The following is a 16,827-nucleotide window of genomic DNA, read 5'->3' as shown; positions in this document are numbered from 1 at the left end:
ACTCCATAACAGTACTACACCCCACCCCACATAATATTACTGCAGTACCCACCTCCCCAGATTATATTAATAAACTCCAGATAACAGTAAAAATCACCATAAGATACTTACTGTACCTCTGCTTGAAGGAGGTCCTGTAGTCCCCTGTCAGTCATCATGGTCCCCCCATAGAACTGCAGGGCAAGCTTAGCTCAAGAAAGTCAGGACCGAAGGAGCAAAAAGGGGCGGAGCCCCAGATGAGGAGGCGGAGCCTTGGGACGGGAAGGAGAACGTTGGTGGCTTGTCCCGGGGGAGGGAGCAGCCACTCACTGTTCAGAGAAGGAAAGGGGGGCGGACGCAGGACACTGCTGCTGCTGTTTGCGCTGCACCAGACTATGACATGTCTGCAGACTCAGCCAGACAGCACCTGTGAGGTGCGGGAGTGGCGGCCGCTGGTTATGCAAACCACTGCCGCCACCAGCGATAAGTAAAATAAGGATGTCTCTTTGAGAGACACCCTTATGATGCCATCAGCCTCACAGCCGCCCCCTCAGGTGCCGGCGCCCTTAGGCAGCTGCCTAATGGTAGCGCCGGCTCTGCACAGGAGGGGGTAGGACAGAGTTTTCCCCCCCCAAGAATGGCAAGAGTAAAACAGAGATTGGAGCCAACCCACACCTGCGCTTTCTATACTAAGAGACACCTCTTACCAGCGCTGACTTGTGCTCCTTAATAGGACACACAGACAAGTATTCAGCCTCCCCTCCCTTCTACAACCCCCTGGTACCGTACAGTAACTGGAGCTGCTGTGGAGTGGATGAAGATCTTCCTTCAGCATGCAGCATGGAGGAAAATGGTGCTGGAACGCTGCAGGTTCGCTCTGAGGAGAAGCTCTGCCCCCTTCCCGGCGCTGTCTTCCCGCTCAGCAGTTTTCAAATCTTGGTCTGAGGAGTTATGCTGGCTGGATCCCAGGGGCCCGACAGGCTTGCTGACCAAGTGTGAGGGGTAAGCGCTGGCCCAGGGCGCCCCTCACAGCGCCGCACAGTGTGCCTCTGGTAACCACCCGGGAGCGCGGTAATACCACGCTCCCTCCCATGTTGCCGCCATCTTCACACCGGCCCCCGCTTGCTAGGGGGGTTGGTGACTAACTCACCACTTTCTTCAGCTTTGTAAGGGGTCGGTGGCATGCTGCTGGGGTGAGCGGTGCCCCTGCGGCAGGGACCGATCATCCCCTCTGAAGCTCAGTGTCCAGTCAGCGGTGTCAGTGGCTCAGGCCCCGCAGGGCGGACACTGCTCCCCCCTTAGTCCCACGCTGCAGGGAGACTGTTGCCAGCAGTCTCCCTGTAAAATAAAAACCTCTAAAATAAACTTTACCCAGGAAAGCTCTGGAGAGCTCCCCTAGCTGTGACCGGCTCCTCCGGGCACAATTTCTAAACTGAGTCTGGTAGGAGGTGCATAGAGGGAGGAGCTAGCCCACACTCTTAAACTCTTAAAGTGCCAATTGCTTCTGGTGGACCCGTCTATACCCCATGGTACTAATGTGGACCCCAGCCTCCTCTAGGACGTTAGAGAAACTACGGGTAGTGGGAGCACTGCTTCCCACTACCCCTAATTATTCACCAACGCCGGCTCCCCCTTACTGCTCTGGGCAGTGGAAGCATCGCTCTCCCGCTGCCTGCGTCCGCATTTAAGTCGTTCTGTTTCTGTCTGTGTAGTGGGAACGTTCTAGGACACAGCTGTATTTGTATTCCCCTTATTGAGGTAAAAAAACTAACTAAAATATTTTTTTTTCTGAAATAGTACTGGATTATATTGAAATGAACAATTTGATTGGTAATAATAATACTGGGCTAGATGCATCATAGCTTGGAAAGTGACAAAATGGAGAGTGAAAAAGTGCCAGCCAATCAGCTCCTAATTGCCATGTCACAGGCTGTGTTTGAAAAATGGCAGTTAGGAGCTGATTGGCTGGCACTTTTTCACTCTCCATTTTATCACTTTCCAAGCGATGATGCATCTAGCCCACTAACTTTTCATCCAGCTTTCCAAACTGGCAGTTGAAACGACTGACTGTCAGCCAGGGAGTAACAGCAGGAGGCTTCAAGTTCAATAAACTTCGCACTGCATTACAGGTCCTCCCTATTGTAACGCAGCGGCAGCACTACAGAATGCAGTCTCCTCCCACTTCTCCCTCCCAGCATTGCTTGCTGGTCTGCATCATGGGTTGTACCAAGAGCCTTCCTTTAATTGCCCTGCCCCCTACACACTTCCATCCTGCAGCTTGGCATATTTGCGTCAACCAAGTATGCTCACGACTAGGGTGCACGTGTGCGTCTAAGTACAAGCACCCATAGGAGTACATGAGCAGCGTTCTAAACCACCGCTTAGCTGGTGAAATATGGTGTCTTGGTGGTGACATGTGGGGATATGGGGTATCGTGGTGAAATGTGGTGTTATGTGGTGAAATGTGGTGTCTTGGTGGTGACATGGGGTATCATGTGGTGTATTAGAAGTGCCATGGGGTATCATGCGGTGTCTTAGAGGTGGCATGGTATTTACTAGGTGGTGGCACCGATTAACCAATTTCCTCTGCACAGCAACCGCAAACATATCCCTGTCCAAGAACCCATTACTGTAGCTCCCCATCCCCGTACATCCATTACCCCCTCTCTCCCCAATTCATTATCAATCCCTCCTCCCAACACCCATTAGCACATTCATCCACCCACACTATCAGCTCCCATAAAGCTCCCCTCACACAGCACCACCCATACTACACTCAAACAGCACCCATACTACACTCACTCAGCAGCACCCATACTACACTCACACTGCAGCACCCATACTACATCATACAGCACCCATACTACACTCACACTGCAGCACCTATACTACGCTCACAAAGCAGCACCTATACTACGCTCACACACGGCACCCATACTACGCTCACACAGCAGCACCCATACTACGCTCACACAGCACCCACACTACTATCACACACCAGCACCCATACTACTCTCACACAGCAGCACCCATACTACACTAACACAGCAGCACCCATACTACGCTCACACAGCAGCACCCATACTACGCTCACACAGCACCCACACTACTATCATACAGCAGCACCCATACTACGCTCACACAGCAGCACCGATACTACGCTCACACAGCACCCACACTACTATCACACACCAGCACCCATACTACTCTCACACAGCAGCACCCATACTACACTAACACAGCAGCACCCATACTACGCTCACACAGCAGCACCCATACTACGCTCACACAGCACCCACACTACTATCATACAGCAGCACCCATACTACGCTCACACAGCAGCACCGATACTACGCTCACACAGCAGCACCCATACTACTCTTACACAGTAGCACCCATACCACGCTCACACAGCACCCATACTACTCTCACACAGCAGCACCCATACTATGCTCACACAGCAGCACCCATACTACTCTCACATAGCAGCAACCATACTACACAGCACCCATACTACTCTCACACAGCAGCACCCATACGACACAGTACCCATACTACACTCACACAGCGGCACCCATACTACACAGCACCCATACTACACGCACACAGCAGCACCCATACTACGCTCACACAGCAGCACCCATACTACGCTCACACAGCAGCACCCATACTACGCTCACACAGCAGCACCCATACTACGCTCACACAGCACCCATACTACACTCACACAGCAGCACCCATACTACTATCGCACAGCAGCATCCATACTACGCTCACACAGCACCCATACTACGCTCACACAGCACCCATACTATTCTCACACAGCAGCAACCATACTACACAGCACTCATACTACTCTCACACAGCAGCAACCATACTGCTTTCAAACAGCAGCACCCACAGTACACAGCACCCATACTACACTCACACAGCGGCACCCATACTACACTCACACAGCTCCCATACTATGATCACACAGCAGCACCCATACTACGCTCACACACAGCACCCATACTACGCTCACACAGCACCCATACTACACTCACACTGCAGCACCCATACTACGCACGCACAGCAACACCCATACTACGCTCACACAGCACCCATACTACGCTCACACAGCACCCATACTATTCTCAGACAGCAGCACCCATACTATGCTCACACCGCAGCACTTATACTACACTCACACAGCACCCATACTACACTCACACAGCAGCACCCATACTACGCACGCACAGCAACACCCATACTACGCTCAAACAACACCCATACTACACTCACACAGCACCCATACTACGCTCACACAGCAGCACCCATACCACGCTCACACAGCAGCACCCATACCACGCTCACACAGCAGCACCCATACCACGCTCACACAGCAGCACTCATACTACTCTCACATAGCAGCACCAATACTACTCTCACACAGCAGCAACCATACTACACAGCACCCATACTACTCTCACACAGCAGCACCCATACTACACTAACACAGCAGCACCCATACTACGCTCACACAGCAGCACCCATACTACGCTCACACAGCAGCACCCATACTACGCTCACACAGCGCCACCCATACTACTCTTACACAGTAGCACCCATACCACGCTCACACAGCACCCATACTACTCTCACACAGCAGCACCCATACTACGCTCACACAGCAGCACCCATACTACTCTCACATAGCAGCAACCATACTACACAGCACCCATACCACTCTCACACAGCCGCACCCATACGACACAGTACCCATACTACACTCACACAGCGGCACCCATACTACACAGCACCCATACTACACTCACACAGCAGCACCCATACTACGCTCACACAGCAGCACCCATACTACGCTCACACAGCACCCATACTATTCTCACACAGCAGCACCCATACTACACTCACACAGCACCCATACTACACTCACACAGCAGCACCCATACTACGCACGCACAGCAACACCCATACTACGCTCAAACAACACCCATACTACACTCACACAGCACCCTTACTACACTAACACAGCAGCACCCATACTACACTCACACAGCAGCACCCATACCACGCTCACACAGCAGCACCCATACCATGCTCACACAGCAGCACCCATACTACACTCACACAGCAGCACCCACACTACTCTCACACAGCAGCACCCATACTACTCTCACACAGCAGCACCCATACTACACTCACACAGCAGCACCCACACTACGCTCACACAGCAGCACCCACACTACTCTCACACAGCAGCACTCATACTACTCTCACATAGCAGCACCAATACTACTCTCACACAGCAGCAACCATACTACACAGCACCCATACTACTCTCACACAGCAGCACCCATACTACACTAACACAGCAGCACCCATACTACGCTCACACAGCAGCACCCATACTACGCTCACACAGCACCCACACTACTATCACACACCTGCACCCATACTACGCTCACACAGCAGCACCCATACTACGCTCACACAGCAGCACCCATACTCTTACACAGTAGCACCCATACCACGCTCACACAGCACCCATACTACTCTCACATAGCAGCAACCATACTACACAGCACCCATACTACTCTCACACAGCAGCACCCATACGACACAGTACCCATAATACACTCACACAGCGGCACCCATACTACACAGCACCCATACTACACGCACACAGCAGCACCCATACTACGCTCACACAGCAGCACCCATACTACGCTCACACAGCAGCACCCATACTACGCTCACACAGCAGCACCCATACTACGCTCACACAGCACCCATACTACACTCACACAGCAGCACCCATACTACTATCGCACAGCAGCATCCATACTACGCTCACACAGCACCCATACTACGCTCACACAGCACCCATACTATTCTCACACAGCAGCAACCATACTACACAGCACTCATACTACTCTCACACAGCAGCAACCATACTGCTTTCAAACAGCAGCACCCACAGTACACAGCACCCATACTACACTCACACAGCGGCACCCATACTACACTCACACAGCTCCCATACTATGATCACACAGCAGCACCCATACTACGCTCACACACAGCACCCATACTACGCTCACACAGCACCCATACTACACTCACACTGCAGCACCCATACTACGCACGCACAGCAACACCCATACTACGCTCACACAGCACCCATACTACGCTCACACAGCACCCATACTATTCTCAGACAGCAGCACCCATACTATGCTCACACCGCAGCACCCATACTACACTCACACAGCACCCATACTACACTCACACAGCAGCACCCATACTACGCACGCACAGCAACACCCATACTACGCTCAAACAACACCCATACTACACTCACACAGCACCCATACTACGCTCACACAGCAGCACCCATACCACGCTCACACAGCAGCACCCATACCACGCTCACACAGCAGCACCCATACCACGCTCACACAGCAGCACTCATACTACTCTCACATAGCAGCACCAATACTACTCTCACACAGCAGCAACCATACTACACAGCACCCATACTACTCTCACACAGCAGCACCTATACTACACTAACACAGCAGCACCCATACTACGCTCACACAGCAGCACCCATACTACGCTCACACAGCAGCACCCATACTACGCTCACACAGCGCCACCCATACTACTCTTACACAGTAGCACCCATACCACGCTCACACAGCACCCATACTACTCTCACACAGCAGCACCCATACTACGCTCACACAGCAGCACCCATACTACTCTCACATAGCAGCAACCATACTACACAGCACCCATACTACTCTCACATAGCAGCAACCATACTACACAGCACCCATACTACTCTCACACAGCCGCACCCATACGACACAGTACCCATACTACACTCACACAGCGGCACCCATACTACACAGCACCCATACTACACTCACACAGCAGCACCCATACTACGCTCACACAGCAGCACCCATACTACGCTCACACAGCAGCACCCATAATACTCTCACACAGCACCCATACTACACTCACACAGCAGCACCCATACTACTCTCGCACAGCAGCATCCATACTACGCTCACACAGCACCCATACTACACTAATACAGCAGCACCCATACTACTCTCACACAGCAGCAACCATACTAAACAGCACTCATACTACTCTCACACAGCAGCAACCATACTACTTTCAAACAGCAGCACCCACAGTACACAGCACCCATACTACACTCACACAGCGGCACCCATACTACACTCACACAGCACCCATACTATGATCACACAGCAGCACCCATACTACGCTCACACACAGCACCCATACTACGCTCACACAGCACCCATACTACACTCACACTGCAGCACCCATATTACGCACGCACAGCAACACCCATACTACGCTCACACAGCACCCATACTATTCTCACACAGCAGCACCCATACTACACTCACACAGCACCCATACTACACTCACACAGCAGCACCCATACTACGCACGCACAGCAACACCCATACTACGCTCAAACAACACCCATACTACACTAACACAGCAGCACCCATACTACACTCACACAGCAGCACCCATACCACGCTCACACAGCAGCACCCATACCACGCTCACACAGCAGCACCCATACTACACTCACACAGCAGCACCCACACTACTCTCACACAGCAGCACCCATACTACACTCACACAGCAGCACCCACACTACTCACACAGCAGCACCCACACTACTCTCACACAGCAGCACTCATACTACTCTCACATAGCAGCACCAATACTACTCTCACACAGCAGCAACCATACTACACAGCACCCATACTACTCTCACACAGCAGCACCCATACTACACTAACACAGCAGCACCCATACTACGCTCACACAGCACCCACACTACTATCACACACCAGCACCCATACTACGCTCACACAGCAGCACCCATACTACGCTCACACAGCAGCACCCATACTCTTACACAGTAGCACCCATACCACGCTCACACAGCACCCATACTACTCTCACACAGCAGCACCCATACTACGCTCACACAGCAGCACCCATACTACTCTCACATAGCAGCAACCATACTACACAGAACCCATACTACTCTCACACAGCAGCACCCATACTACACAGTACCCATACTACACTCACACAGCAGCACCCATATTACACAGCACCCATACTACACTCACACAGCACCCATACTACACTCACACAGCAGCACCCATACTACACTCACACAACAGCACCCATACTACACTAACACAGCAGCACCTATATTACGCTCATGCAGCAGCACCCATACTACACAGCACCCATACTACACTCACACAGTGGCACCCATACTATGCTCACACAGCACCCATGCTACACAGCACCCATACTAATCTCCCACAGTGGCACCCATACTAGGCTCACACAGCCCCAATTAGCTTTCCTCCCTACCTAACAGACAGTAACCCAACAATTTCTACATCCCAATGCCCATTAACACACACACACACACACACACACACACACACACACACACACACACACACACACACACACCTCATAAATCGATTCTGCTCATCGTGGAGCATTTATAGAAGTTACCTGGCATCATGCAGCAACATCAGCAGCAGCTCCTTCCTCGGTTAGTTCTAAATCCAAGTTGGGTAAGGGACCACTGATGTCACTAGGGGAGGAGCCACAACACCAGGGGTGGGGCCATGCCCAAACAGGGTACCCGGAATGTACCCTCGCGGGTTCGCTTCGCTCGCCACGCTTCGGGCTCGGTGGCTTGCTCTGCTTCGCTCGCCACCGGGTTACTAAAGGGGGTGGTCTTCAGTATGCCGGCGGTCGGGCTCCCGGCGACCAGCATACCGGCGCCGGGAGCCTGACAGCCGGCATACCGACACTTATTCTCCCTCGTGGGGGTCCACGACCCCCCTGGAGGGAGAATAAAATAGTGTGGCGCGCGTAGCGCGACACCGTGCCCGTAGCGTGGCGAGCGCAGCGAGCCCGCAAGGGACTCATTTGCGCTCGCCGCACTGTCTGTAAGCCGGCGGCCGGCCTCCCGGCGCCGGTATGCTGGTCGCCGGGAGGCCGGCCGCCGGCAGATCGTAGTGAACCCACTAAAGGTAGTAGAGAATTATCCCGCTGGCCTAGCTCCTCCCCCTGGTGACTTGGCTCCTCCCACTGACATCATAGGTCCTTTAGGACACTTGATTCTAGTATCTACCCTTCTTCCTCCTGTAGTATAGTGTGGGAGGCGGAGCTTGTGTGAGTCAAGCTCAGTCAGGACCCGAGTGAGGGGAGAGTGGACACTGGAGGAGAGGGGAGGGGCGGCCACAGCACTGCCTGCACCGCTCTGTACTGTACTGCCTGCTGATCTCACTGACAGGTGAGAGTGTCGGGCTTTAGGAGGCGGGGTCGGTAAGGAGGGGATATGGTCGCAGCCGTGGACCAGTCTTTGTCATGTCAGGGGATGGGGGTGTGTGTGAGTATGCGACTCGTTTTCGGTGTCACCCACTTCATGACATCACTGCGCCTGATGACCTGCGCCGCGGGGGACACTTGGATCTGATTGGATCTCTCTCAGTTAGGAATATGAAAAGCCCATAGGCTTCTTATTGGGCAATGGCATCCACCGTGTGCAAGCTATCGCATTCCGGAGCTTGGTACATATTGTAAATGCTACCAAAAATTTTTGCCCGCATTTTCCTTTCGTACATCCCACCCATAGAGAGCAAAACACCAATACAGGCTTAATCACTGCTGCGGTCATGCACTTAAATGAAGGATTACTATATCTCACCTGCCTGAGGCGAGTAACGGGGCCAAACTAAATATGTGCAGTATTGAAGTGTTTATCTCGTACTGATCCCACCCTAAAAATACACTTACCTGCCCTGTGCATAAGCTCTTCCTACACTGCACAGACACCACGCTCGCCCCTGAACCCGGGTGTAGTATGTTATGCCGGCGGTCGGGCTCCCGGCGGTCAGCATACCGGCGCCGGAATCCCGACCGCCGGCACACCGACCGCTGGCATACCGACAGCAGGGCGAGCGCAAATGAGCCCCTTGCAGGCTCGCTGCGCTCGCCACGCTGCGGGCACGGTGGCGCGCTATCTTTTCTCCCTCCAGAGGGCTCGTGGACCCCCAAGAGGGAGAAAAGCTGTCGGTATGCCGTCGGTCGGGATTCTGGCGCCAGTATGCTGGTCATCGGGGGCCCGGCCGCCGGCAACTGAAGACCACCCCTAAACCCAGACCCAGCAACCTTCTTCTTCCCTGCACTAACTTCCTCTTCCACACTTACCTGACCTTCCAATCACACTTTGCTTATAGTGCATAGATCACAGGACCTCCCCTGGACCATACCCACAGTTAGCCTTCTTATATGATGTACTAACCCCTTTTCATGTCCTGCATGCAGTGTAGTAAGTGGCTGGCTTTGTGGGTCTAACCACTTACTAGTGGTAGTGGTCCAATCAGGATGCATCTAGCATCCTGGCGGTCAGAATGGCAGAAGTCATGTGACCGACATCGGAATCCCGACACCACTCGGGAGACCGGCGCCGCAACACCAACAGCCGACAATGATGACAATGATGGAGAAGCATATTGCACTCTGTCTCCAGAATGAATAACTAATAGCTCTAAAGCCACGTGTCTGTTGTTGGCTTCATTAGCTCACGTGGCACAGAATTAGCCCAGACACAAGTCCTGCAGAGCGCTCGGGCGCATCACATGATGGTACAGATATAGTTATACTGGCCACTAGTTACCTGTAATGTATGGAGGCAGCACAGCCACGTAATCCAGGCCGGAGTCCTTCAGGACCTGGTACATTCGGACGTGGTCCTCAGTCACTGGCAGGAAGTAAGAAGGGACTTTGGCGATGTCCCAAAGCAGGTAGTCTTGAACAGGAAGACAGAAAAGAGGCATTACACATGTAGAAGAGACGTCTATGACTGTCATAGAATGATGTAACCTATACCAATGCTAGCAGCCAGGGTTACACAATATCCAGGTCTAGTGTCCCAGGGAATTGTTTTTCCCTAATGCAGAACCCATTGCAAATCATTACACATTGGGGACCTATGTGAAATTGTACACATGTACCAGTGTATAAAAGTTACCAGATGTTTGCTTTTATTGTCTAACCGGTAAATCCTGTCCTGGAGAAGCAGACCGAAACAGGGACACCCGGACAGGAATACAAGTATAATATCAGCCCTGGCACCCTGTGTCCCCCTGTATCAGCCCATCCGCACAATGTGTCACAGCGTCTACGGGGGAAGGTGACCATGGCTGTGGGATTACAGCCTGACACTGAATCACTGTTGCAGTACTGCTATGCTCAGTCATACGAATGGGTCATGATCAAAGTGTCATCTTTTCCTGCTACATATCACTACTGCTGCCTGGGAGCCACTTAGTCCTCCCCAGGGGACAGGTAAGTCGGCTGATGGTAACACTGCACATAGGGGAGAGGACTGACAGCAGATACACGCTACAGGTATGGGGAGGAGATGTGTCAGAGGTCAGGGCAGACAGATGTGTAACGGGAGGGGTGCGGGTTAGAAACATGCAACAGATGTAAGGGGGACAAGTGTGATACAGGGGAGATGCATGACCCCCAATGTGGTGTAACTGCACTCTCTACATGTTATAACTCTGCCTTGTAGCAGATGTTCCCAAACACTGCCCTCAAGGCACCCCTACAGTCCATATGTTAAGGCTATCCATGCTTAGGATAATCAAACTGTAAGTTACATATGCCTATCTGTGCACAAGCAGAGATATCCCTAAAACCTGGACTGTTGTGGTGCCTTGGGGACTGCATTTGGGAGCCACTGCCTGATAGTATCTGATGTATCCACAGACTCTGGGCCTCATTCAGAGATGGACAACAATGCAATGCTGCTTGCAAGGGGGCATGCAGGAGGTGAGACGTCTCCGGTATGTGGCTGCAATCCCAGCACTGCGACCGACATCGCAAGCTGGGATCCAACATCGCAATTTGCAACCATTCATGCAGATGGCCAGCTAAGTAAGTAAGAAGTGTCGCACTCACAAGACATGCAGCCCACCACCTTGCGGATCCCGTGCTCCTTCATCGCCTCCACAATATTCTGAGTCCCCTTCGACATCATTGTGGTTGGCCCTTTCATGAACAGGACAATAGTTATGAGATGAATTAGGGGTTAAACTTATATAAATATATCTTAAATCAGGCATGTACAAACTGGGGGGGTCATTCCGAGTTGATCGCTCGCTGCCGAATTTCGCAGCGCAGCGATCAGGTAAAAAAACGTCAAAACTGCGCATGCTTACGGGCCGCAGTGCGCACGCGCGACGTACTTTCACACAAAACTGCAGTTTTACACAAGGTCTAGTGACTCTTTTCCGTCGCTCTGTTGATCGGTGAGTGATTGACAGGAAGTGGGTGTTTCTGGGTGGTAACTGACCGTTTTCAGGGAGTGTGCTAAAAAACACAGGCGTGTCAGGTGAAAACGCAGGCGTGCCTGGGGAAACAGGGGAGTGGCTGGCCGAACGCAGGGCGTGTTTGTGACGTCAAAGCAGGAACTAAACAGACTGAAGTGATCGCAATCTAGGAGTAGGTCTGGAGCTACTCTGAAACTGCATGAAAAAAATTCAGCACTATTCTGCTAACCTTTCGGTCGCACTTCTGCTAAACTTATATACACTCCCAGAGGGCGGCGGCTTAGCGTTTGCACTGCTGCTAAAAGCAGCTAGCGAGCGATCAACTCGGAATGAGGGCCCGTATCTCTAGCTGCTGTGTAACTACAAGTCTCAGTATGGCCTGCCAGACAGATGCTGGTCTTCATTGCTTGGATTACCAATTCTACACATGCTGGAAAACAGCAAACATTGTAATACATCTTAACTACAGACAGTGGGCCTAATTCAGTAAGGATTGTAAATTCTGCTAATTAGCAGAATTTGCAATCCTTCTGTTCGCATGCTGACCGCAGCCACCTCCCCCCTTCATCAAGCAGAAATTAAGGATTCCTCCTGCCGACGCAGCTTAGCTACACCCCGCAGGAGGCCCACCGCCATGTTTCCGATCGCAGCGGCTATGTGACGTCACACGCAGCCGCCGCGATCGGAAACATGTCGGCAGGCCTCCTGCCGGCGTAGCTAAGCTGCGCCAGCAGGAGGCATCCTTCATTTCTGCTAACAACCAGAAATTGCGATGTGATCACGCCCCACCACGCCCCTGTTCATGACGCACGGCACCCTGTTTGCCAGCCTCCGCCCCGGCAACGCTCTATCTAGGAAAAGGAGCGTTGCCGCCGCCCCACGACCGCCCCTGCCTGATTGACAGGCGAGGCTATTGCATTTTCTGCAGCCCACCCCCCCACAGAAAATGCGGGTGCATGCGCAAGACGGGTGCTGCGCATGTGTCCCCGCAATCCAACCTGAATTAGCCCCAGTAACAGAAGCTGAACATAATGAACATAAATTCATTGATAATGAAGTGTATGATTTTAACACGCAAAATACACAGTGACTGAGGTTTCATGACATCATCTTGCAGAAGGAGGAGGATTAACTATAATGAAATACACCACAGTAAACTTCTAGAATTATAGCCCACGCACTGCCTGTATATAGAGCTCAACACTGCAAAACAGTAGTCACTGGCTCCCCCTAGTGGATCTACATTGTATAAACATTTTAAAGGACAACTGACCCCAATCACAGCGCACACTGCTAAAAAAAACACATGCAAAATAAGTTAGTTGCTTTTCTCAAGTTCAGAAAAAACTAATATATTTCAGTAAATTGCTGATAAGCAGAGACACAGTTCATTCATATCACTGTACAATGATAAAATTCTAAGTCCCAGGACTGGAGTAAAATCCTTCGCTTGCTTCTCATACTGTGCCAGTAGTTGGCAGGCAGGTTCCACACAACCTTGAATACAGGACGAGCCACCGTGACCTTTGCACACTTCTGTTCTTCAATGTCACAAGATCCACACTCACTTAGTGCCAGTATAATTTTATTAGCAGCTTTCTGCTGAGAGATTACTGTAACGTGGACTTTTAGGAGATCGTTTATAAATAATAAAAAAAAAAATGGGATCACATTAACAATAAAAGGGGTCTGTATATAATAAACAAAAAATAGTCCCCCAAAAATAAATCCTAAGAGGAAGGAATGCCTCGAAATGACAACAATGTTACCACAATCACTATACAATTCTGCAGATACCAAAGCAAAGATGTATATAATTTCCGCACTGTTCAATTGCCAGTTCCGGCTCAGAAGAGATTACAATGCATATTTTGTATAACAAGGCTTCTAGTAAATACAAAGGTGGTGGTGTTTGCGTATATGTGAATGATAATTGGTGTTCCGACGCACTTCTCAATGAAACCTTTTGTTTAGCAAATGTAGAGTATGCTATTGTTAAATGCCGTCCTTTTTACCTGCCAAGAGAATTCTCAGTGGTGGCTGTGGTCGTTGTTTATATTTCTCCAGATGCTCATGTGGTATATGCTCTGGGGTGTTTGTATACTGCCATAACTAAATTAGAATCTAAATACGTGGATGGTGTATTTTTAGTGGCGGGTGACTTTAACCAGGCCAGATTGAAGGCCGTCTTTCCTAAATATTATCAGTATGTTAACACTCCCACTAGAGGGAAAAAATTATTAGACCATGTATATTGCAAGGTCAAGGAGGCCTATTTACCTTTCAGGCATGCCAACATTGGTAACTCGGATCATATCTCTCTGTTTCTGGTGCCTACATACAAACCCCTGGTTCACCGTTTTAAACCTGAAAGTAAATTTGTTACGATATGGCCAAAGGAGGATATGGTTAAACTCTAAGACCCCTTGAAGTTCACCGACTGGGGTTTGTTTGTTGTAGAATCTCAGGAGGAGGAGAATGACAATTTGGTAAATGTGGATTATCTTACTTCTGTGGTATTAGGCTATATTAATGGTTGTATTGAGAGTGTTACTGTCAAGAGACGTGTGAAACTCTTCACTAATAACAAGCCTTGAGTTAATGGCACGGTGAGATCGTTATTAGTAGCGAGGAATAGGGCATTCAAATATAACGATCGGTTGCTTTTGGGGTTGCTAGATCTAATTTGAAAAGGAGAATTCGTTGATGCAAAAAGAGCATTTTTTGCTAAACTTGAAACTAAATTTAAAAATGATAGAGATGTAAGAAGCATGTGGAAGGGAATCCAGGATATTACTGACCATAAGGCTAACAGGGGTAATTTGAAACAACCCATGGTTCCCACGTTTGGCGAAACGTTGAATATATTTTATTCACGTTTGGTAAGGTGGTTGATTTTCCTCTTGTGTGGGGAGCAAATGAGGGTGACGGTGAGCCCTTGGTGTTGGACTTGGTGTTCTTCAGGAAGTGCTTTGCTACCACCAAATCTAGTAAAGCCCCCGGTCCAGACGGAATTCCAGGGAGTGTTATTAAGGACTGCTCTGAACAGCTAGCTGGAATTCTTACTATAATTTGTAAACTTTTCTTAGAGCAATGCATTGCCCCCAAGCGTTTTAAAATAGGATTTTAATTACCTACTGGTAAATCCTTTTCTTGTAGTCCGTAGAGGATACTGGGGTCAATTTAGTACCATGGTGTATAGACGGGTCCACTAGGAGCCATGGGCACTTTAAGAATTCGATAGTGTGGGCTGGCTCCTCCCTCTATGCCACTCCTACCAAACTCAGTCTAGGAAACTGTGCCCGAGGAGACGGACATACTTTGAGAGAAGGATAAATAAGGATAGTGGTGAGATTCCGAACCAGCACACACAAACAAGAGGAAAGCCATGCTAACCAAACTTAAAACAAGGACAGCAACAGCTGAACCAACATTACCTAACCAAGTAACAGTGCAGGAAGAACGAAGCACCGGGCGGTCGCCCAGTATCCTCTACGGACTACGAGAAAAGGATTTACCGGTAGGTAATTAAAATCCTATTTTCTCTTACATCCTAGAGGATACTGGGGTCCATTTAGTACCATGGGGATGTACCAAAGCTCCCAAACCGGGTGGGAGAGTGCTGAGGTTCCTGCAGAACTGATTGACCAAACTGAATGTCCTCAGAGGCCAAAGTATCGAACTTAGCAAATGTGTTCGAGCCTGACCAAGTAGCTGCTTGGTAGAGCTGCAAAGCCGAGACACCCCGGGCAGCCACCCAGGAAGAAACCACCGACCAAGTAGAGTGGGCCTGTACAGATTTTGGAACTGGCAAATGTGCCATGGAATAAGCATGCTGGATAGTGAGCCTGATCCAGCATGTAATGGACTGCTTTGAAGCAGGACACCAAATTTTATTGGGATCATAAAGAACAAACAGCGAGTTCGATTTTCTGTGACAAGCGGTTCGCTTTACATACACCTTCAAAGCCGTCACAACATCCAAAGACTTTGAAGTAGCAGAGGTGTCGGTAACAACCGGAACCACAATAGGTTGGTTGATGTGAAACGCAGACACCACTGTAGGAAGAAATTGCTAACGAGTTATGAGTTCAGCTCTGTCCTCATGTAAAATTAAGTAGGGGCTTTTGTGAGACAAAGCCCCCAGCTCCGACACACATCTTGCTGAAGCCAAGGCCAACAGTGTGACTGTCTTCCACGTAAGAAATTTTACATTGTCAAAGTCGAAAAATATTGCAGTACACACATCAAGTACAAACTACACACAGATGGCCTCCGTGCGCGTACTTATTCTGCCGTGCGTGCACATATTCGCAATTTGCGTATGGTCGCTCCCGCGGTCCTGCGTATTAGAGCGTGGTATGAGTATTTACGGTAGTGTTTGTAGTCGCATGGAAAAGCCATA

At 50.3% G+C, this 16,827-nt stretch overlaps 1 protein-coding gene across 3 annotated transcripts in view; it reads right to left on the bottom strand.

Moving 5' to 3' along the window:
- LOC134949226 (flavin reductase (NADPH)-like) overlaps positions 1-16,827 on the bottom strand; it is a 69,499-nt gene that overhangs the window by 11,913 nt on the left and 40,759 nt on the right. For 2 of the 3 annotated variants that reach the window (XM_063937693.1, XM_063937692.1), the window contains 2 exons: positions 12,052-12,141; positions 10,760-10,891 (listed from right to left, as the gene is read on the bottom strand). In XM_063937693.1, coding sequence (XP_063793763.1) covers positions 10,760-10,891; positions 12,052-12,141 — 222 coding nt within the window. The remainder of the gene's footprint in view (positions 1-10,759; positions 10,892-12,051; positions 12,142-16,827) is intronic. The other variant, XM_063937694.1, reaches the window with a different exon arrangement.

The sequence above is a fragment of the Pseudophryne corroboree genome, chromosome 8, assembly GCF_028390025.1.
Source record: "Pseudophryne corroboree isolate aPseCor3 chromosome 8, aPseCor3.hap2, whole genome shotgun sequence".
Lineage (NCBI taxonomy): Eukaryota > Metazoa > Chordata > Amphibia > Anura > Myobatrachidae > Pseudophryne > Pseudophryne corroboree.
The sequence above is the reverse complement of the archived record's forward strand: the minus strand, read 5'-3'. Positions and strand labels throughout refer to the sequence as shown.